This window comes from Euprymna scolopes, chromosome 2 (assembly GCF_053919585.1).
Source record: "Euprymna scolopes isolate OS-2025 chromosome 2, ASM5391958v1, whole genome shotgun sequence".
NCBI classification, from domain to species: domain Eukaryota; kingdom Metazoa; phylum Mollusca; class Cephalopoda; order Sepiida; family Sepiolidae; genus Euprymna; species Euprymna scolopes.
Window position 1 is genome coordinate 191,516,121 of NC_136483.1, and position 24,001 is coordinate 191,540,121.

At 32.1% G+C, this 24,001-nt stretch overlaps 1 protein-coding gene across 8 annotated transcripts in view; it reads left to right on the top strand.

Annotated features, from left to right (window-relative positions):
* LOC145300079 (segment polarity protein dishevelled homolog DVL-3-like) overlaps window positions 1–24,001 on the top strand; it is a 284,306-nt gene that overhangs the window by 170,147 nt on the left and 90,158 nt on the right. For 5 of the 8 annotated variants that reach the window (XR_013872349.1, XM_080144458.1, XM_080144456.1 and 2 more), the window contains exon 4: window positions 89–133. The exons of the other annotated variants lie outside the window; for them this stretch is intronic. Coding sequence is in view for 4 of the 5 variants with exons in the window: in XM_080144458.1 (XP_080000584.1) it covers window positions 89–133 (45 nt within the window). In the remaining variant the exon portion in view is untranslated. The remainder of the gene's footprint in view (window positions 1–88; window positions 134–24,001) is intronic. 8 annotated transcript variants of the gene reach the window in all.

Consider the following 24,001-nt stretch of genomic DNA (forward strand, 5'->3'; position numbering starts at 1 on the left):
GCCTGCCCTTTTCCCTTCCCTCCTGAAACCTCAGTATTTGTGAAGCTAACGTGAGCCTTTTTCTCTTTTTCTTTTCTCCTTTCTAAAGGAAGAAGTCATTGGAAGCAGGTCATGATCTCAGGCATAAATGCAGGTATATCGTATATAGCGAATCCAAATTTAATTAACCTTATTGGAATGTGAAGTGGTTCACTCCATTCAACACTACATCCTGTCCTTCACCCAGCACCATTTTTTTTTTCTCTACTAGCATTTCATAGATAAACATTGTGCATACTGTCATTCTTGTTGTACTCTCAGATTGCAACCTGACGATTGCATGTGCTCAGATTCTAATGCCTATTTCTCTTTTTTCTTTTTGTTTTTCCCCATTCTTCTCTTGTATAACATTATCACATTAAACAAATGCTGATCAATTTTATTCAGCAATTCTTATGGAATATTATAGTCTTTGTGATCGTTAACAGATTTGAAGTCTTTAAAATCATATTTTCAAAGTAAAATGCAGCTTGAAAAAATAAAAATCAACACTCTTTAGTTCAGATTTGCTAAAATATATTTTTATTTCCCAAAGAAAATAATCTTTTGTTAATATCATTTCTACTAAAAAAAAAAAATGTTTAATATCAATCATAAAATACATCTAGATCAGGGGTTGTGAGAGCCAAATATGCTGATTTTATGAGAAGGACCAAACAACTTTGGCTACATTGTCATGGAGGACAACAATGTTATTATATATTATGTTATATATGCAAATAAATTTTCTGTGTGTTTGAAAAAAAAAAAAAACTATTAGATATGATAAACGATATCACTTATACTAGTACAGTAATATTTGAAAAAAAAAAAAATGAATAAAATAACTACAAACATATTCATATCATGCCTGAAGTACGGTGGCAGACCAAACAAAATTCACTCAAGGGCTGGATGTATCTGACCCCTTTTCTTGATGCTCCAAGATTCATCACCAATAATGAACCGGTTTCATTATAGGTTTCAATTTTGAAATCATCAGAACTGCCCCACTAGCAACCCATGGAATTTTCTCAAAAGAAAACTCCTTCTCGAATGCAACATTGTGCTTCACACTACATGAATGTTTCAACTAAATGATTCTATTGAAAAAGAAACTGTGAAGCTTACCATCAGCCAATGAAAATCGCTTCAGCAATTCCACTTCCTATATTTAAGATTGAGTTATTCCCAGAGCATTTCACACATTTTATTGTATTCTCTTATTTCATGAATTGGCTCTTTTGAATCAAATTCATGTTAAAGCAGTTTCTATTTTGTAATGCCTTTATTGCTTTTCTCTTTGCTGCCCTTACTATTCCTATGCATTAGGGTTCTACATAAAATGATGAAAATATGGATAAATAATCTTGCAAAAATAACTTTTCCAGAGACATGTCTTATCTTTATATACATTTCACTAATTTTGACCTGGCTCTGGACAAATTATAGAAAAATATTGGCTTCTGTTAATCTTAGGTCGACATGGAGTAAAAATAAAATATTGGCTTTGAAAAATATTGGCTTAAAGGCCAAGTCTTTACTTGGAATGAGCACAACATCATTAACAAAAATAAGGCCTCAAACGGATTTTATATATATATATATATATATATATATATATATATATAACCAATTATATTAAAATCAATAAGAAAACACATCTTTACAATAAATATTAAGATAATTAAAATGATAATTTTTACAAACCTTAGAAACTACACGAAAAGACATTGATATATAGATGTAACATTTTAAAATTGAAATCAATTACTTTTTCTTTTTGTATTTTGTCATTTAATAAATAAGGATGTGTTTTTTTTTTGGGGTGGGGGTGCAATAAAACTAATTTTTGAGGAAAATTTTTTTTTTTTAGAAAAAAAATGTGTTTTAAAGAATAAAGATTATTTTCTATTATATCAAGGAAAGTTCTCTGTATCTAGCTAAGTATTAAATGCTACATAAGACACACCCACAAAGATCCTTTTTCAGCATTGCCTCAGGCAAAATATGGGCACATTTTTTTTTTTTACCGGGGGAGAGGGGGCACTATGAACAGGGGTAGGGGGCATTAGACGAAATTTATTTTAACTCTGTTATGTAGTAATTCGTTAATTTTTTTTTTTTTTTTTTTTTTTTGAGATGAGGGTTGTCAGAGAAACCAAGAAAAATATTACACACCCTTGTTAACTCTTCCATTTTACTACCGAAATCTCCAGCAATGGCAAATGACCATGTTCGGATTCTTTAAAGCATGTTTTTCTCATCAAAAAACAAGATTTTTTTTTTATTCCTTAAATGTAGAAATTTGTGGACTGAGTTTTGAGACTTTCTTTTTTTTTTTTTACAATGTTTCCCTTCAACATGTTTTAAGATGAATTGGAGAAGAGGGGACAAATCTGAACTGTACGAATGGTGTGGTAGTTCTCAACCTAACTGACCAATTGTTTCTACTGTTCTTAAAACATCTTGAAAAATTAAAGACCTCTTTGTTTGCTCTTCACAGCACTCCATCCATAAACCTTTTTTGATTACAATATGTTTCTCCACACGCGTAACTTTTATAAATTTCACATTGTTTGCACTTCTCAACCATCAAACATCTGATGACAGTGCTCTGCTCAAACCTAGAGCACTCTAATTTACTGACATCTTAAATCACAAGGAAAACTAAAATTTCTTTCAGATGAAAATGCTTGCTATACACCAATTTCAAACAACACACAAAGTTATGAGAAATAAATTGTGAAATGTAAAACCGATTATTTTAATTTGCCTTATTAATTAAATGACTCTGGTTTATTGAAGCAACCAAATGTTGTAGTCTTTTAGCGAATGATATCCCATAAAGACAAATTCAAACTTTGAGCTTATGCGATCCATTTGTCACTAATTTATAATGGTTTCGTGAATTTGGATTATTCAGACTACTATTCTCACCTGTATTGTTATATTCACGTTTCGGCCAATATAACCTTTGACCTTGTTCAAGTGCACCTTTTCAAACTTTTGACCTAGTAAAATTCCAGAACCTTGACAGCATTTCAAACTTAATTGCTTTACTGGTGTTTTAATCTATTTCTATTTGTTGCCATATTTAATTCTATACTTTGTCTTCTTAAAAGGCTATTATCATTGCCTCGCTTCCAAATAACAGTAATTATACAATAATAAGTAGTAATAATACCGAACTAGACAAGATTAGGTTAAAGACTTAAAAAAAAAATAATGCTAGAATTGTCTACATGGATTCATGGCTTGATAATGATGGCAACCTTCTGTCTAATAAGACAATGGCATTCTGCATCTTGTCTGGTGCACTGCAGCATCTGCTGTGGTTATACAGTTCAAAGTTGGAATTGGCACTCTGGATGCAGGCTTAGGTGGGTGATAAGAAGACCCATATTTGCCCAGTTACCAGGGTCTCCCTCTCAGAATTGCAGACATAATCTAACAGAAAGGGGCAGGAGCTGCTGGAAAGGACTTATCCTGCCTTGATAGAGTTCAAAATAGACTTCGTAGCCTATTAGGGGATGTCCTTTTCTCTTCCCTGCAACCTCTTTCTCACAGAAGAGATGTTGCGAGTTTGTCTCTGGAAAGTGTTCGACTGAGCTCCAATCTATGCCCCCCCCCGTCACCAAACTTTCACAAGAAATACCCATCTAGCAGAAAACACTATCACTAATTTCCCCCACTCTTTATCTATGCCTAAACCTAAACGTAGATTCCATGAACAAAGCTTCTTTCTTAGAACTGCACGCCTATGGAATTTTCTTCCGTTTTCCTGCTTTCCAGCTGACTACAATATGGTTGTCTTCAAGTCTAACGTAAACAAGTTTTTGATGAGCCGTTCCAAATAACAAATTTACCGAATTTCCATTACTAACGATTACTATCTTGTCCAATTTCTACTGTACGCTCTTTAACCCTTATCCTTAAGTGGCCTCTTGGCCTTGATAAGTGGTGATGCCTATGTAATAAAAAAAAAATAAAAAAATATGGTCAGAGCCAGCACAGCTGCAGGAAAGGTGTTGCAGTCTTCACCATCCGCCTATCGGGATTTCCACTGTAGTCATAAAAATATAGCATTGGTTAACAATAAGTCCAAAATGACAGTCTTCTTAGGATTGAAGATTCAATAACATATTAACACTTTTATTCTATATACAATGTTGACTGAATGAGAAGAATCTACCCACTTAAATGAATTGTCCAGTTCAAAATTCTGTACGAATTCCTGAGTTCAAAACTAAAATTTTCAAGTTCAACTAGATTTTCAAAAAAAAAAAACAATGTATCTAAAGAAGGTCAAAAGTTACATTTTACGAAACTGTAAAAATGGTAATCAAGATAAGATTAGTAGTTTGAATAGTATGAATAATATAGAAATATAATCTAATATATAAATCTCACCTGTCTGTTTAAATGTATGTTTGTATGTCTGCCTAAAACTTTCGACAGAGGCGATGGATTTTCACGAGATCGATATCATTTTGAAGCTCGCCTTTCGGACAACAAATATAAAAAAAATAGCTAAAAACATCAATTCTTCACCCTCAACTGGGCACTTTTCTACATGGAGGGGTTGCTTTTTTTTGCCGATATTTTCAAAAGTCATCGCCTCTTCTCGATTGACTAGCCTTAATTTAAACCTTCGCCACTTCCGGTTTGGTAATTGACATAATGGCAAAGACGTCATGTTTTTTTTTTTTTTTGTTCCCCCCCCCCCCCCCCCTCCCCATATTCTTTTCCTCCTCTGCGGTACGGGTTTGAGCTTGCCTGTCTACTACCACTTTTTTTTTTTTTTTTTTTTTTTTCTTGCTCAACACACACCTCACAACACCTGGGCAACGCCGGGCACCCAGGCTAGTAAAATATAAATTACATAAATTTATTTCCAAAACTTAGTACTCTGAATTAATATACTATTTAGAAAACATAAGTTACTAATTTTGCTTTAACAATGTGTGTCAGATATTGTTCTGTTTGGTATTTCGGCATCAGTTATTTGGAGAAATGTGATTTTTTTTTTTTTTTTTTTTTTTAATAATTTAACATGATTGGAATTAGAATTTGGTGTTGTGACACTGTTTTAACTTGTTTTATTTTATTAAAAGAAATATTTTACACTAAACTCACAAAAAATAAAGCTTTCAAATTCTTACTGTATACATAAACTAGGCGAAGATCAAAGTGTAGTAACTGTTCTGTTAAAAAAAAAAAACTTTAACAAACGGTTAGAATGTATATTTTGAATGACATTCTTTTTATTTTCATGTTTTTGTCGGAAAAATAACATTGAAATAATTCATTGTTTTGAAATAATACTGAGACATTTTTTTAATATTCCTCTCATGTAAATATTGTTTCTCACCTTTCATGTGACTTGCACATTATTTTTTAATTTACTATGAATCGTTTATTTCTTAAAATAGAAAATGCAATACAGTAGAAATAGCTTTAAAATCCTATTTCAAAAATAATTTGAGTATAGAATTAAATTCACCAGAATGCGTTTCTGTTTTTTAAGCAAGTCAGCCAGTTTAATCATTTGTTAATAGTTGGAAAAAAAAAGAATGAATTACTTAGTGATCCTTAAAAATGTATAAGAAATTTGAAAGCATTTAAAATGTTGAATAGAAAATCATTTGATAACTGAACTATACTTTGCCACCGTTGCATGGGAATCCTTTTGCTTTCATTTAGTTTTACTTTATTATTTGTAAAATGTCATTTATTAAAAATCCTATGAAAAACAAAAATTTTTTTAAATCATTTTTTTTTTATTTTTTATAGGATTTTGTGAAACTTGCATATAATTATATCATTTAACGATTTAAAAAAATAAAAGAAAAAATAAGGCTTGTTCTATGAAAACTTAACGTTCAAATTCCTATTAAAAAGAATAATACTAATAGCAATTAAAAATATAATTTTTTTTTTAATTAAAAAAAAGAAGAAAAATGAGAATAAATGTACATGAGCTAACAAAGCAAGTTAGTAATCTATATATAAAATAGGAAACTAATATGCATTTTTCGCTTACAGACTTTCCCATCTAATAAGATCTAAAACCAATTACCCATTATAAATCCCTGACCCATGAGAATATTTACAAAAAAAAAATAATCTGATTTTTAATCCAAGATCCGTACTTGATAAGTGATGTAACAAATATGAGTACATCCGGGCTCTTCCTCCTTACAAGAATGATTGGTTGATTAAAGACTGACTTAGAGCTACTTGGGATAGCCATCGAAAGATACACCAAAAGCCTCAAACGAAGGAATACCATTTCCAACCACAAACACTTGTTCGGTAAGGTGGCTTACCAGATTATTATTCAAATATGTAGCAAGGCTCACTCAGCTACACCAAATGAATATATCCATTTTGCAGAACATATTAATAAGCATAATAGTCTTTCAATAATTTTTATGTTAAAAATTTTATGCACAAAATGACTTTAAAAAAGTTTTTTGTTTTTTTTTAAATTTTCTTAATAAAATTTTTTACTTTACAATTCAATATGATAGCAAAATAAGGTTAAGAATAAAATAATCTTAGTAAATAGTAGTCACCTATATTACGAATATGCTGTCTAGGTTTTTAATGTAAGTAATAACGACTTTATTTTACCCTGCCCCCATTCCTAATTTGATCCCAAGGGAATGAAAATTGCAGGGGGGGGGGCATCCTTTTCTTTCTTTTTTTATACTCATAACTAGGTCTGAATCTGACTGAATCTAATTATGTAAATGTATCTTGTGCAGTTTCTGACTCCCAGTCATGTACACATACTACACTCACAAAGAAAATAACAACTTTCTTTTACATAATAACTGGTGGTACCAGATCAGACTGTGATGCAGCAAAGATGGATGCCAGTGTTTTTTTTTGTTTTTTTTTTCCTATGCAAAACTCAATTATATTCCGCAAAAACAATTTTCTCTACAAAACAACCAAACCAAACACCATGAATAAATATTATGAAGATATAGAAAATTTAATTATAAATTACCGGATTCAGCATTAAATAACCTAAAAAGGGGTTGAGATGCTATAAAGCAACCAAACCCTTAATAATAGATAAGCACCCCGCCTTTCTCTCCATCCTCCCTTTCTCTCCATCCCATCTTTCCATCCCTTCTATCTCTCCCCTCTCCATCCCTCCTTACTTGTTCATATTGACTTCTTGCTTCTCAGTTTAAGATGGAGAAAAAAAAAAGAATATCATTCAGATGATGATTCTAGGTCCAATATTAGAAGGCGTTCCCTCACAAGATAAATGGGCTTTTAGCATTGAAGGTGACTAAACTCCCACAACTAAAATAACTCCTGATAGAAAAGGTTATATGTTAGATATCTTCATATAGCTCCACATATATTGATGTATCTTCCACCCACTCTCTCTCTCTCTTTCTCTCTCGCTGAACTAATATCTTGAAAAGGTAACCACTATCTCTCAAGAAAACGAAAAGAAACAAAATAGAGTAGAGGGCCTTTCTTCTGTACTTGGGGTCACTGTTGAAGAAAATACATATCAAGTACACCCCCCCCGTCCTCCCTTCCTTCCTCCATGTTCTTTGATGCTGTTTTCCTCTTCATTATCATAGCTTCATACATTTTTAATGTTCTTTTTGTAAAATATTTACTCAGTTGTAGGAGATAGTCTAGTATTCGCACTCGCTCTTCTAGTTATTGCTCATCTAGTTGAACAAAGAATGGGGTTTTCATACCTGATGAGGTAGCAAACCAATAGCTGAATACTAATGGCTTTTTCACACTAAAACCACTTTGTTCAATCTGAGATGAAACATTAAAAATTGAACAACAAAATCAAACTTTTTTGTTGTTGTTCATCAACATAAGAATCTACAAAACCTTGGTGACAGTTCCCTACCCCTCGCTCAAAAAATACAATAGTATTCTTATTTCTGAAAAAATGTGACCTTTTGGGTCAAATTGGGTTCGTGTTTGAATCAAAAGAAATTTGTAAAGTTAATTTAAAAAAAAAAAAATTAGAATCTTTATTCTCTATGTCCTTTCTCTTTCTCTGCTCCTACCTTTTTTTCCTGCTTCCCCTCTGTTCTCCGCCCCACCCCTATTTGTTCTCTGACCCACCCTCTCTATTTGTTCCCCCTCTATATTTTTCTTATCCCTCCCTCTATTTTTTCTCGCTGCTTTTACTTGTTTCTATTGTTATTTTTTACATATTTTTGAATAACACGTTTTAAAAACGTTCAAGAACTTCTGACACCAATAAGAACATTGAATCGAAGTTGCTGATTCCAACTCTGCATTAGTTTAGCTCTTAGATCAACCGTTTAACTGTGATGCCACAATACACACAGACAACTTTGCTTTGTATACATGCAGTTATAAACATGCAAATAAATCCATAGCCTGAAAACACAAACTAAACATCTAAGTAAAACTGGTTTGCATTTTTCTTTGATGTTTGTTTCATGTTTGAGTTTTTAGACCGTGGGATTGTTTACATAGAATAAATAAATGTATACATAAAAATCTTGTCTTCATAAAATATGTGTAATACTTGAGAATGTTGCATTGGATAAAATGTTGGATTTCTCGAGACATCAGTGTTTATATATATATATATATATATATATATATATATATATATATAAAGAGAAAAATTTAAATCATAAAAAAAGAGATAATTCCCTTTTTCCTAGAGTATTGTCCTTCATTTGAAATTCTAATTCTACACCATTATACAAGATAAATACACACACACACACACATTATATATATATATATATATATATATATATATATATATATATATATATATATATATATATATATAGTGTGTGTGTATCTCTTTTTTATGATTTAAATTTTTCTCTTTCATATTTTTAAGTTTGTTTTTCCCTATTCATATATTTAATTGTTTTAATCAACTCATATTTTTATTTGTATATTTTTAAATTTTAACATTTCACAAAATAGTAATTTTAATATTATTTACCCCAAATATACCTAATATGATGAACAGTTGATTGGATGTTTTTTACAAGGAAGTCACCACTTATCAAGTTCCAAAGGCCACTTGAGGATAAGGGTTAATGAATGTAAGGTGGTAGTTTAGTAATCTGTAATGGTGTAGATTGAGTAGAATTTGATTATTTAAGATGACGGCTCAACAAGAATTTGTTCACAAGATTATTGGACTTGAAGGCTACCATATTGTAATCAGCCGGGAAGCAGACCAGTGGAACAGTGTTCCACATGTAGGCATTTCTAGGTAAGAAGCTTTCATCATGGAATCTACATTAAGATTCAGGCAAAGATAGAGAGAGGGGAAAATTGTTAATAGTGGTTGTAGCTAGTTGAGTATTTTTTTGTGAAAGTTTAGCAAAGGGGCATAGATTAGAACACTTGCCATGAGAATAATGATGGAACAAAGACAAGCTTGTAATGTCTCTTCTATGAGAAAGAGGTTCAAGGAAGAGAAAAGGGTATCACCTACTAGGTTTCGAAGCTGGCCTTGAACTCTATTAAGGCAAAATAAGACATGCCAAGCAGCTCTTGACCAAATGTGGCAACAGTATTCCATTTTAGGACATATTTGGCTCTTATACAAATAGAGAATTGCATCGGCAATGAGATACCTACTGGAATGGTAGAATGGTGTATATCAAATCCAAATATAACATTAATTTTCATATTTTAATACTCTTTCTCACAGTAAAATAATCGTGTATTATATAATTGTGTAGGAATTAAATTAAAATTTTTATATTTGTAATTTTTTATGAACCATACCCTCATCAACCAGTAAAGTGGGAACTCTTTATGTACAGTGACAATGATGGAATCATCTTTTAACAGAAAATCTCACGCAATATGCAGACATGTATGGTGCATAAACTACTTGATTACTTTGAAACAAACTAAATCCTTGCGTTATTTTTTTAATGAAAATGATTACTTTCTCATGTTAAACTTTGTTTAATGGATTGATACAATCATTTTTAACATTACACATTGTTTAATGGATTAATACAATCATTTTTAACATTACACATTGTTTAATGGATTAATACAATCATTTTTAACATTACACATTGTTTAATGGATTAATACAATCATTTAGCATTGCACTTTAATGGATTAATACAATCATTTTTAACATTACACATTGTTTAATGGATTAATACAATCATTTTTAGCATTGCACTTTATTTAATGGATTGATACAATCATTTTTAGCATTACACATTGTTTAATGGATTGATACAATCATTTTTAACATTACACATTGTTTAATGGATTAATACAATCATTTTTAACATTACACATTGTTTAATGGATTGATACAATCATTTTTAACATTACACATTGTTTAATGGATTAATACAATCATTTTTAGCATTACACATTGTTTAATGGATTGATACAATCATTTTTAACATTACACATTGTTTAATGGATTAATACAATTATTTTTAACATTACACATTGTTTAATGGATTAATACAATCATTTTTAACATTACACATTGTTTAATGGATTAATACAATCATTTTTAACATTACACATTGTTTAATGGATTAATACAATCATTTTTAACATTACACATTGTTTAATGGATTAATACAATCATTTTTAACATTACACATTGTTTAATGGATTAATACAATCATTTTTAACATTACACATTGTTTAATGGATTGATACAATCATTTTTAACATTACACATGGTTTAATGGATTAATACAATCATTTTTAGCATTACACATTGTTTAATGGATTGATACAATCATTTTTAACATTACACATTGTTTAATGGATTAATACAATCATTTTTAACATTACACATTGTTTAATGGATTAATACAATCATTTTTAACATTACACATTGTTTAATGGATTAATACAATCATTTTTAACATTACACATTGTTTAATGGATTAATACAATCATTTAGCATTGCACTTTAATGGATTAATACAATCATTTTTAACATTACACATTGTTTAATGGATTAATACAATCATTTTTAGCATTGCACTTTATTTAATGGATTGATACAATCATTTTTAACATTACACATTGTTTAATGGATTAATACAATCATTTTTAGCATTACACATTGTTTAATGGATTGATACAATCATTTTTAACATTACACATTGTTTAATGGATTAATACAATCATTTTTAACATTACACATTGTTTAATGGATTGATACAATCATTTTTAACATTACACATTGTTTAATGGATTAATACAATCATTTTTAGCATTACAGATTGTTTAATGGATTGATACAATCATTTTTAACATTACACATTGTTTAATGGATTGATACAATCATTTTTAACATTACACATTGTTTAATGGATTAATACAATCATTTTTAACATTACACATTGTTTAATGGATTAATACAATCATTTTTAACATTACACATTGTTTAATGGATTAATACAATCATTTTTAACATTACACATTGTTTAATGGATTGATACAATCATTTTTAACATTACACATTGTTTAATGGATTAATACAATCATTTTTAGCATTACACATTGTTTAATGGATTGATACAATCATTTTTAACATTACACATTGTTTAATGGATTAATACAATCATTTTTAACATTACACATTGTTTAATGGATTAATACAATCATTTTTAACATTACACATTGTTTAATGGATTAATACAATCATTTTTAGCATTGCACTTTATTTAATGGATTGATACAATCATTTTTAACATTATACATTGTTTAATGGATTAATATAAGCATTTTTAGCATTGCACTTTAATGGATTGATACAATCATTTTTAACATTACACATTGTTTAATGGATTAATAATCATTTTTAACATTGCAAATTGTTTAATGGATTAACAATCATTGTTAACATTGCACATTGTTTAATGGATTAATAATCATTTTTAACATTACACATTGTTTAATGGATTAATAATCATTTTTAACATTACACATTGTTTAATGGATTAATAATCATTTTTAACATTACACATTGTTTAATGGGTTAACAATCATTTTTAACATTACACATTGTTTAATGGATTAATAATCATTTTTAACATTACACATTGTTTAATGGATTAATAATCATTTTTAACATTACACATTGTTTAATGGATTAACAATCATTGTTAACATTGCACATTGTTTAATGGATTAACAATCATTTTTAACATTGCACATTGTTTAATGGATTAATAATCATTTTTAACATTACACATTGATTAATGGATTTTTTAATACTGAAAATGATTATTTTTTCTCATATTACATTGTTCAATGTTCAGTATAAATATTGGTAGTGTTAGTAGATAATTTTCAGTGTTGATTAGTAGTTATTGATAGTAACTTTATCTGGGATTTTATAACTGCAAGAATGATTCAATCTGTCAGCCGTCAGTCTCTCTCCCTCTCTCTCCTTATCTTTTGGAGATTTCTTATCAGCAAAATGTTTTTATGGATGTAAGGGACATAGAGGTTTGCAGAAAACCAGATGATAAAATGTCTTCCACCCCTACTCTCCTAGTATAGAGTTACCATAAGAGCACACGCACACAACTTTGTAGAAATCAGTTGAGCTTCATAGGAAAGAAGTTTATGAAAACATTCCTCTTCTCTTTTGCTTCTGATGGAGCAGATCAACCATCAATTCCTTCCAGACAGCAGACACTCCCTTCATCAGATTAGGGTGGAGTTTTTTTTTAAGAGAAAAGAAATATTAATGGAATCTGCATTCACACAAGTAAAACTGCTTACTTACCTGAGGATTTACTCTGGTTTAATCTCACCGAACCTTACAAATTTAATCATTAATCTAATGCATTCTTTAATTTTGTTTAGTTTTAGCATGACATACTTGGATTTGAAAAGAGGAGAGTAGTTTTTCTGTTTATTTACACTTTTTATTTCTTTTTATGAGAGAAATTTTAGATGAGCTAAGATTTTTATAGAGAAGTAGTTTTCTTTAATTTTTTTTTTTTTATTGAACTTCACCCCCTAACAAGGCATATTGCCACTTGGACGTGAGGGGTGTTTAATTGGGACCATGCCTAAGAAAGATTAACAAGATATATCCGTGTAATAAAGGAAACAGGTAGCAGGAAGGGAATTCCAAAGTCTAGCTGTTCGAGGGAAGAAGCTATTAGAGTAGAAAACTTTCTGGCATTTAGGAACCTTAACGGTGAAGGGGTGTGATTTTGTTGCTAAGCAGGTTTGTTGAGGATATGTACGTTGAGGGGGCACAAGTGCAATGAGTTCATCAGAGCACATTACATTAAAATACTTGCATAGCAAGAGCAGGGATACAACATTGTAGCAATGGGGCCTATTAGATTGGAGACATTTTTTTGTAAAATATAATTTCTCACACAGTTTATTTTTTAACATTAAAGTAGCGTTTTTTTTTTTTTGTTTTTATAAACATCTCTTTATATACCGTCATGAGTCATCGTTTACAAAGCTGAAAAGCCACTAAATAAGTCAGTCAAGGGTTTTTAGTTGGATGATGAACATTACTTTGAAAGGGTTGATACATAAAGCTGAAAAGGACAGATCTGATTATTTAAGACGATAGCTCAGCAAGCATTTGTTTACATTGGACTTGAAGATGACCCTGTTATAGTTGCAGAGAAAGCAGTTGAAGAGTATTGTGTTTTACAGCTGGAAAGTTTCTGGAAAGTAATTCAATTCAAAGAAGTAACTTTTTTTTTAGGTACACAGAAAAAAGTTCTTTGTAGTGGTGGTAGAGAAACAAGCTCTTACTCTGAATGTGTTATAGGGTGGAGCATCAGGGTAGAACTGAGTTGAGCATCTACTATGAAAATAATAATAGAGTAGAGAAAGACTAACAATGTTTCTTCTGTGAGTAAGAGTTGTATGAAAGGAACCATCTTCCACTAGATTGTGAATTCGATTTTAACTTCTGTCAAAAAAAAAAAAAAGTGTTCTGAAATACACCATCAGTACTCCATCTAGTTTATTGACTAATGTATTAATACTAGCAGAATTACTTGGCATTGCTAAAGTATAGTATATTTCTATAAAAACTTCTTGATAAAAAAAAAAAATCAGTTCTCTTCGGTACATAAAATGGCTAAAAAAAATCAACTCCTCTGACAAAATCGCCACGAGTTTATGTTCAAAGAATTTTTTTTTCTTAATATTATTCATTTAGGGTAATGCTGATTCAAAATATCTCAACTTTGTAACTGTTTGTTTTGTAGTTGTTGTTGTATTTTTTTTTTTTTTACTTCTATCTGGACATAAAAATATACACAAATTCCTTTTATATATTAATATTGTACTAGTTGGAATAGATGTGCCAGGATGGATTCAGCTGACTCAGACATTTGGTAATATATATTTAATACAGAAAATCTACTTAGTGTTTCTGTTTTTTAATACCATAATGGAGATTTTCTGTCTGCTTGTAACTGAAAAAATTAATATATAAAGTGCAAATATCTGTATATCCAGGTAAAATTTGAAAAATAAATAACAAACACTTACAAAGTTGGTATTTTTTTTATCGCTGTAACCTTAAATGTATAATGTCTGAAATGTAAATTAAGAGATTTCTTATTTGGAGGAGGGGGGAGGTCAAAGGACCATTTATATAAGTTATTATCATCTAGATGTACAGACATCTTTTAATATCATGTAGTCTGTTTTCTAATCATTAACTAAAGGGAAGTAACATCATTATTTCCCTTATGCCAACTCTAATTGTTCAAAGAGAGAAATGGGCTGGGTTAACAAGAAGGGAATGGGAAGGGTGGAAAAAAATAGAGACAGGACTTACACTTTTACCCTGAGCCATTCCAGATAGCTCTGCTAGTATTATTTAAAAGAAATATAGTGTTAAATAACACTAGTCATTATGTTTATATAGTAATGTAGTTAAATGAAACCACCTTTGTTAATGAGTGTGTGTTTCTTTTAAATAGTATTTATCTTTTCGCTTAGAACAAAATAAAATCTGTTAAATAAAAGTCTACTAAACTAAGTTTTTCATTGATAAAATTTTGAGAATGCAGAGGAAATAGTTGGGAATAGACATTAGTTTTTTCAAATTTGCTGCAAAGTTTTTTTGTCAATATAACCTTAAATAACATGTCTATTCATGAAACAAAAAAAAATTTGTTTATCTGTAAAGAAACTGCGATCAAACATTTTGTCTTCATTTGAATGGAGGAAATAGTGCAGATAAGTAAACAATGATCATTATTAATCTTTCAACTTGTAATTAATTTTCTAACAAGTACCTGTCAACTTATCAAGGATGAGCGCTTCTTCCCAGAAATACTTGAATAACATCTCGAATACTTTTCAAAAACTGATTGGCAGTTGTGTTCAGACGAAAAGAATTATTTTGAATACAATGATTGTTTCATTGTTATTTTTCAAACACATTTATGTGTTGATCATTAATGGGCAAATTTTCTTTAAGTGCGTTCATCTATCTTTGTAAGGGGCACTATCCATTGGTGGGTGGGTTTGTCACGCTCAAATTTGAAATGCCATTTTGTCATGTTTACCTTTAAAAAAAAAAAAAAAAAAATCAGTTTTAACATTAAGCACTTGGAAAGATCGACTTGGTATATTAAGGAGTTATCTCCCCTGATTCATACTGGGCAATACCAGAATAAATTTTTCAATTATGAAATGCAATAAAGAGGTTCACTCCATATGTCTGCAAGGTTCAAAATAGAGCTTGTTTTCTGGCTGTGGGTTTCAAGTTGCATCTAATTCATTTTTACATGGCTTTCACACTGTTCATGGTATTTCATTACCCCCCCCCCCCTCATTTTTTAAGCAAATTCCTCTTTTGCAGATATTTTGTTACTGGTAAGCCATTCTTTTTATATTCTACTCGGGTAAGGCCGGGACACAAGGCCTGCTAATTATATATATATATATATATATATATACACACACACACAATAATATCATGAGCGAGAAATTTAATTTGTTCCATGACTGCCAACGTATCTGGAAAAAATTGTATCTCAAAATAATTATTCCCATTTGAATTAACAAAAAACAGAATTAATCCATTTCAAGGATAAGAAATTTATCCAAAACAAGCTCAAATTATGCTCAACACTCAATAAAGATAAATATAAATACAACAGTAATGATACAGAAATTGATATATAATAGTAAATGGTTATAAAAAAAAAAAAATTGTTACAGCCTAGGCGAGTACTAGTGTACGGGGTACGTGCAAGGAGGAGAGGAGAGAGAAGCAAAGCTACCATGCACACACAATATATTAACTAAAAAGGGCTAAGATTATACACAGTTAAAAACGTTGAATGAACTTACTAAAAATTATTAATATTTATGCCTTAATGTAACAGAAAAGATGAATTAAAAGAAAAAAGAGAAGAATAAAATTGCAACAAACTTACCATGGATACAGGGATGAGTAACTAACGAAGGTGAGCTTGGAGGAGGTAGGGAGAGAGGGCTGAAACAGCACACATGAACACTTTTTTCTTGCTTTGCGGGTTTTTTTTTCTTTAATTTTTTTGCATTGCGCAATTTTTGAAATCGTATCTCAAAAAAAATTATATCTTAGGACATAAATATGATACATCATATCTATATTTTAAAAAAAATGTATCTTAGTGCATTCATATCTCAAGGTATTACTAATATATCTATAATATAAAGCTGAATGTCTGTGTGTGTGTGTGTGTGTCTGGTCACGAATAGGCTCCTATATGGTTGACTATTTTAAAAAACTGATTACATATAATGATAGAAGATGTATCGAGACACAGGAATGGCTATGTTTGATCTTGCAGAACGGTGGTTCATTAAAATTGTGGGGTCTGCTTCGTGCCTGGTCCACAAAGTATGGAAATAAAAAAATTAAAAAAAAAAAACGTTTACAAGTGTTTTTGATATAGATGTACATAAGAATACTTTGATAAGTATGTTTTAACTTAAATAGGGATGGTATAATAAAATTGTGGGGTCTGCGTTCGTGCCTGGCCTCCGTAGAATGGAGATAGGCACAAACTTTAATAAAGACTTTTCATATCTATCTGCGTAAGTATACTCTGATAATTATGTTTCAGTTTGAAGAAATATGGTATAATAAAATTATGGGGTGTTCGTTTGCACCTGATCTCCATAGAATGGAAATATGTCACAAAGTTTAAGAAGGTTTTTTAATATAGATCCACAGAATATTGTGATAAGTATTTCAGTGTGAACAGGTATGGTATAATAAATTATGGGGTCTATCTATTTCATTCTTACTTTCATCATATTTTGCTTTGGTTTTGATACCCCCAAATTCAACCCAAATTTACAACCCTTCCTTTTCATAACCTATCATACCTTCATAAATCAGAGTCCATTTTCTGTAGACTGTTTTTGAACCCAGTCAACGACAAGTACTTTTGCTAGTATATATATATATATATGCATATATTCCATGTTAAAGAAATTTTGATTGTGCACTTTTCTTCTGCCAAAGTTCTGCATGACCTACACCATTCATGGTAAATATTTGGAGACTACCCCTCTAACACACGCGCACATCTTTTTCCTTTGTTCCTACTTTCTTGCTATCGGCCATTATATACTCTCACTCCCTTAATTAATCCCAGACGAACCTTGAAGGGCCCAATCATGCTAACAATTTCAGCTTTATACAAAACCTTTGCCATTTGTTTTCCACATGTGAAACCTGCATTTCTCTCCTCTCCCCTGTTACATATTGCACTTGATTTCTATTAGTTCCGTTCCGACTCTTTCAAAGAAACGATATTTCATTTAATTTTAAAAACATAAATAGCAAAAGTAGAGCGGCTTTTCGGGTTTTGTTCAATTAATTCCAGCTGCCAGGAGGCAAAAAAAGAGAAACGACTGTTTGATTTGTTATATAATAATGGCTTCCTTCTTGCAAACATTCTTCGAGATGTTTCGCTTGGCAAACACTTCAGTAGGATTACGGCCATCTTGTTCAATCTCTTACATATGCCGTTAGCTTCAAATTAAATGAAGCTAATTTAAATACATACTTCTCGGCTTTATATATGCTTATTAATGTTTGCTTTGTTCTTGTTTTATTTATGAAGTAGCGGGGGTACCTGGCATTGCTCAGGTGTGTCGAGAGTAGGCAGCCCTGGTGGAGAGAGGTGTTGAAAAAAAAAGTGGTAATAGGCAGGTGGTTCAAACCCATAAAACAAAGAAAAAGATTTAAAAATAACGTAACGTCTTAGCCAATGCTTTCATGGAAAAATCAAAAGTCGAGAATGTTGAAATTAAGGCTAGTCAATTGAAAGGAGATGATGACTTGCGAAAAAGTGATCTCTCCTTGTAGAAAAATGCCCAGTTGAGGGTGAAGAAATTAATGTTTTTGGCCAAGTTTTCGATATTTGTCGCCTGAATGATTGAGGTTTAAAACAATACCGGTTTTGTCAGGTACCAACGCATCTGTTGGAACTTTTTGCGAGACATACAAACGCACACACACACACTAACACACATTTTCGCTTTTATATATATAAATAGACTAGTGGGGGTACCCAGCATTGCTCGGGTGTTTGGAGGTGTGTATTGAGCAAAAAAAAAAAAAAAGTGGTAGTAGGCAGGTAGGCAGACTCAAACCCGTACTGCAAAAGAGGAAAAAGAATGTGAAAAAGAGGTGTAATTAACTTTTGCCCAGAAAAAATTTTTAAGAAGGGTAGAGAGGTGGGATTGAACTCGAAAATGTATGATAATTAGTCATCCTCGGTAACTGTTACGCTAAAGAGGACAGTGAATTTATTGACTGGGAAATTAAGTCAAGAATAATAGGCGTCGGCGCAGAAATGAAAATGGTTTTTAAACCTTGCCTGGGGCCAGTTAAGCTTTTTGCTTTCTATTGTATTTATTTGTTTCCCCATGAGTTTGTTTATAATGCGTGGAAAATCAGCCCCCCCCCTCAAAGTGGGAACTCTGACAGTGTCCAAATGAATAGCAATTGCCTGATATGTAGGGTTTTCCCCACATTAATCAAAGCGAATTGCCTTCTAGATGTCCCAGCCACAAAGGCCAAGAAGAGGTTGCATTTGTTCCGATTTAGTTTCGCTTTATTTATATGAAGAAGAGGAACAAACACGTGAAAGGACGGAATAGATGGAATTTTTCAAAATTTTAAAAGTCAATCAAAATAAATGTAGACAATATCCATTCGCAAATCGTAGATATTATAATCTAGGGAGTATACAAAAAATTGTAAAAAAAAAAATAGTAACCCTCTCGCCCCCCCCCCTCGAAAAAAAAAACCTTTCCATGACATACAAAAACATGTGTGTCCATTTTGACTTTTATATATATAAACTAGCGAGCTTGCCCGGCATTACCCAGGTGTTTGGTTAAAAAAGAGTGTTAGTTGGCAGGTAGGCTCGAACCTGTCATGTGAAGGCGGAAAAGAAAGTGAAAGAAAAGCTGGGATCTTACCGCTACGCTACGAGGCTAGAGGAAGTAAAGCGTTAAAATTTATTGATCAAAAAGTTGACTTGCTAAGTGAATGAGTTCAGGCAGGAGCAGAAATCAATGTTGGCTGAAGGCCAATTAAGCTTTCTGCTATTTCATTTATTTGTTTCCCCATGATGTTGGGAAACCTAAGCTCCCCCGAAAAAGGCAGAACTCTCAAATGTATAGCAATTGTCTGATGTGAAGGGTTTTCCCCACATTGATCAAAGCTAATTGCTTTCAAGAGGTCCCAACATGAAAGGCCGCTGACACCTTTGCTTCGATGAGTTTTGTTTTATTTATATGAAAAAGAGGAACAAACTCTCGAAAGGATAGAATAAAAGGAATTTTATAAAAGTCTATCAAAATGAATATAGAGATGATGTCCATTCGCAAATTGTACATATGATGATCTAGGGAATATATAAAAAGATCTTTAAAAAAAAATACCCCCTCTCGAAAAAAGCCTTTCTTGGGCATACAATAACGCGTGCGGCCATTTTGTGTTTTTATATATATATATATATATATATATATATATATATATAGACTAGCGGGGGTGCCTGGTGTTGCCCCGGTGTTTGGAGGTGTGCGTGTTAAGCTTCTTTAAAAAATCGGAAAAGAAAAAACAGCGAACTGCCCGGCATCGCCCATGTGCTAAAAAAAAAAGTTTTGGTAGGTAGGTAGGATTGAACCTAGAGGCGAAGGTGGAAAAATATCCTGACATGTTACCCATTTGCCCATGATGGCAGAGTAACAGAAAAGTGTTTTAATTTAACAAAAAAACTTAATTGACAGGTGTGTGAATTTAATGATAATGAGGTCAAACATATCCAGCAGTTAAGTTTTGCTGCGAGGTAGTTTTTTTTTTGTTTTCTTTCCCCAACTTTGGCTACTTGTTTTCCGCAAGATGTTAGGGGGGGGGGACCAGCTCCCTAGTGTCCCAGTGAATAGCAATTGTCTGATATAAGGGGTTTCCCCCGCATTGATCAAACCTTATTACTTTTCTGGACCCCCCCCCCCCCTGGCACGAGTACCAGGGAGCTGATGCTACGGGGTTCAGTTTCGTTTTTTTATACTGTAAAGCAAAATGAATATGCGTCGAGTGAAAAAAAATCTCTAAAATAGCGTGTGAAAATAATGTGTAAAAAAAATGTGTAAAAGTCGGCCAAATTAAAGATAGACATGACCTCCCTTCGTAACTTGTAACATTTAAAAACTCAGGTGCTTTTCTAGGTCAAATATCATGCCGTAGCAGTAGCAGAGAAAACAAATTCACAGCGCAAAATTTGTAAGATAAAAGTCGCTGAAATAAGATATTTACGACGTCGTTTCGTAAATGTTAGATATTATCATCTCCGTAGCATATTATATAAGTTATAAGAATGAGTGCCAACCCGAGAACCACCCCGAAAAAAGCCTTTGCCGGACATACAGAAAAAATGCACATATATATATATATATATATATATATACTCGCGGGGGGGGGGGGTTACCCGGCGTTGCCTGGGTGTTTAGAGGTGTGTGTGCTCGGACGGAGGCGGGGGGGTTATCAAAACATAAGAATAAGTGAAGTAAATATTTTAAAATATTAAATTATTAAATATTTGATATAAAAAAATGTTAAAACTTAAAAAAATAAAAAAAACACCAAAAAAGCTAACGTAACGCAAAAACAAAAAGAAAATGCGAATGTGATGAACCCCCCCCCTCCAGAAAAACGAACATTAAAACATCTTTAAAAAAGCTGAAAAATAACCCCCCCCCCAAAAAAAATACATGTGAAAAATGGTTTAAATAACCCTGTTTCAATATTAAAATTTTAAAAATCGAAAAAAAAAAAAGACACCTCAGACCACGATTCGACCTTACAACCTTTAGATAATGACGCCGCCCTCTAAGTAACTGAGCTTAGACAATGTCGATGAAATTGGATCGTTTTTTTTTTAATATTTAAACTAAATCATGGTCCGACATAATTTGCGCATGCGTAGAAGCGAACTTGTTATAAAAGGACGGCTTTTGCTGACCCCTCCCTGGAGAAAACTGATGATTTTAGGGTGAAGGAATTGATGTTTTTGACCAAATTTTCGATATTTGTTGGGCGAAGTTGGAGCTTTAAAATGATACCTATCTGGTGAAAATCCGTGGCCGTGTAGAAAGTTTTTGTGAGACATACAAACACACACACACACACACACACAAATATTTTCACTTTTATATATATACTAGCGGGGGGGGGGGGGTACCCGGCGTTGCCCGAGTTTTTGGAGGTGTGTATGGTCGAAGTGGTGGTGGGGGGTGTTAATGAAAACATAAGAATAAGCAAAGTAAAAAAAAAAACAAAAAAAGAAAACAGAAAAACGAACGTTAAAACTTATCTGAAAAATAAAGCGAGGGTATCCTGGGGGTGGGAATAATCAAAACATAAGAATAAACGAAGTAAAAAAAAACACAAAAAAAAACTAACGTAAGGCAAACGAACGATGTTAAATGTGAAAACCGGAAAAAGAAAACAGAAAAACGAACGTTAAAACTTCTGAAAAATAAAAACCAAAAAAGAATTTTTAAAACATATGAAAAATGGCTTAAATAAGCCTTTTTCGATATTAAAATTTAAAAAATCAGTGGGTACTCGCCGTTGGCCAGGTGTTTTTGGGTGTGTGTGGTCGGTCGGTGGTGGGGGTTGTTAATGAAAACCTAAGAATAAGTGAAGTAAAAAAAAAAAAAAAACAGAAAAACAAACATTACTTGAAAAATGGCTTAAATAACCCTGCTTCAATATTAAAATTTAAAAAATCGAAAAAAAATAAGACATCTCACACCACGATTCGAACCCAAAACGTTTAGATAATGACCCAACGCTCTAACCAACTGAGCTAGCACGACGTACATGAAATTGTGTCAGTTCTTCAAATATTTAAACTAAATTAGATTATGACGTCGTCTGACGCATGCATAGAACCGATCTCGTCATGAGAGGACGGTTTTTACTGACCCCACCCTGTAGAAAAGTGCTGATTTCAGTGTGAAAAAATGAACGTTTTTAGCCAATTTTTCGATATTGTTCAGGCGAAGGATGGGGCTTTCATATGAGACCAAGTTTGTAAATTTTTGTTCTGTCTGTCGAAAGTTTTTAGCAGACATACAAACACACACACATACATACATTTTCGCTTTTATATATATAGACTAGCGGGGGTTACCCGGCATTGCCCGGGTGTTTGAAGGTGTGTGTATTCGGGTGGGGGGTATTAATCAAAACATAAGAATAAGCGAAGTAAATATTTAAAAAAAAACACAAAAAAAACTAACGTAAGGCAAACGAACGATGTTAAATGTAAAAATCGGAAAAACAAAAAAGAAAACAGAAAAATGAACGTTAAAACTTCTTTAAAAAATATGAAAATCCCCCCCCCCCCAAAAAAAAAAAACCGTGTGAAAAATGGCTTCGGGGGGTACCCGGCGTTGCCCGGGAGTTTGTAGGTGTGTGTGCGTCGAGGGGGGGGGTAAAATTTAAAAGAAAAAAGTTTTGGTAGGTGAGTATGAGGATCAAACCCGAACCCTTGAGGCAAAGTTGGAAATTAAAGTGTGAAAAAAAAAAAAAAGTGCAACGTTAACCAATGGGCCACCGCAACATACAATGGAAACACGTTTGAATTTATTTATTTAAATAATAAAAACAGAATTGACACGTGGCCGCAATAAAAGTTATTTGACCTAATTAACGAGTTCAAAAAGAAGTCACGCGGTTAACTTTTGCTGCGGGGCATTGTTTGGGCTTGTTTACCCAACTTTTACTGGTTTTTTTCCCCAAGATGTTGAGGAGGGAGAAACCAGCTTCCCATTGTCCAGATTGAATAGCAACTGTCTGATATAAAGAGCTTGGTCCCACATTAATCAAAGCTGATTGCTTCTGGACGTTGTTCCGGCGCGATGCCGAGAACATATTGTTAACTTTGAATTAGTTTTGCTTTTTATACGAAAAAGACGAATCAACACGTGAGAAGCCAAAATAGCAATAATTTTGTAAAAGTCGACGTAAATAAATCTATATGCTACGCGCTTTCCCAAATCGTAGATATTATCTAGGGGCTATATAAACAGTTGTAAACGATCATAACCATAGGGAGCGTGTGCGAAAGAAGCCTTTGCGAGACATACACGAAATGGTCACACACATTTTGCCTTTTATATATATATATATATATATATATAGATAGACTAGTGGGGGTATCCGGCGTTGCCTGGGTATTTGGGGGTGTGTATGTCGGAGAGGGTAACCCTGTTTTAATATTATTAAAAAAAAACACGATGTTAAGAAAAATTAGAAAAACCGATACAAAGCAAAACAGCGAACAAACATTAAAAAAAAAAAGGTGTAAAAGAGGAAAAAAAGTTTAGGTAGAAAGACAGGCTCGAACCCGAAACATCGAGGCTAAGGTGGAAAAAATGCCCGACACGTTGCTCC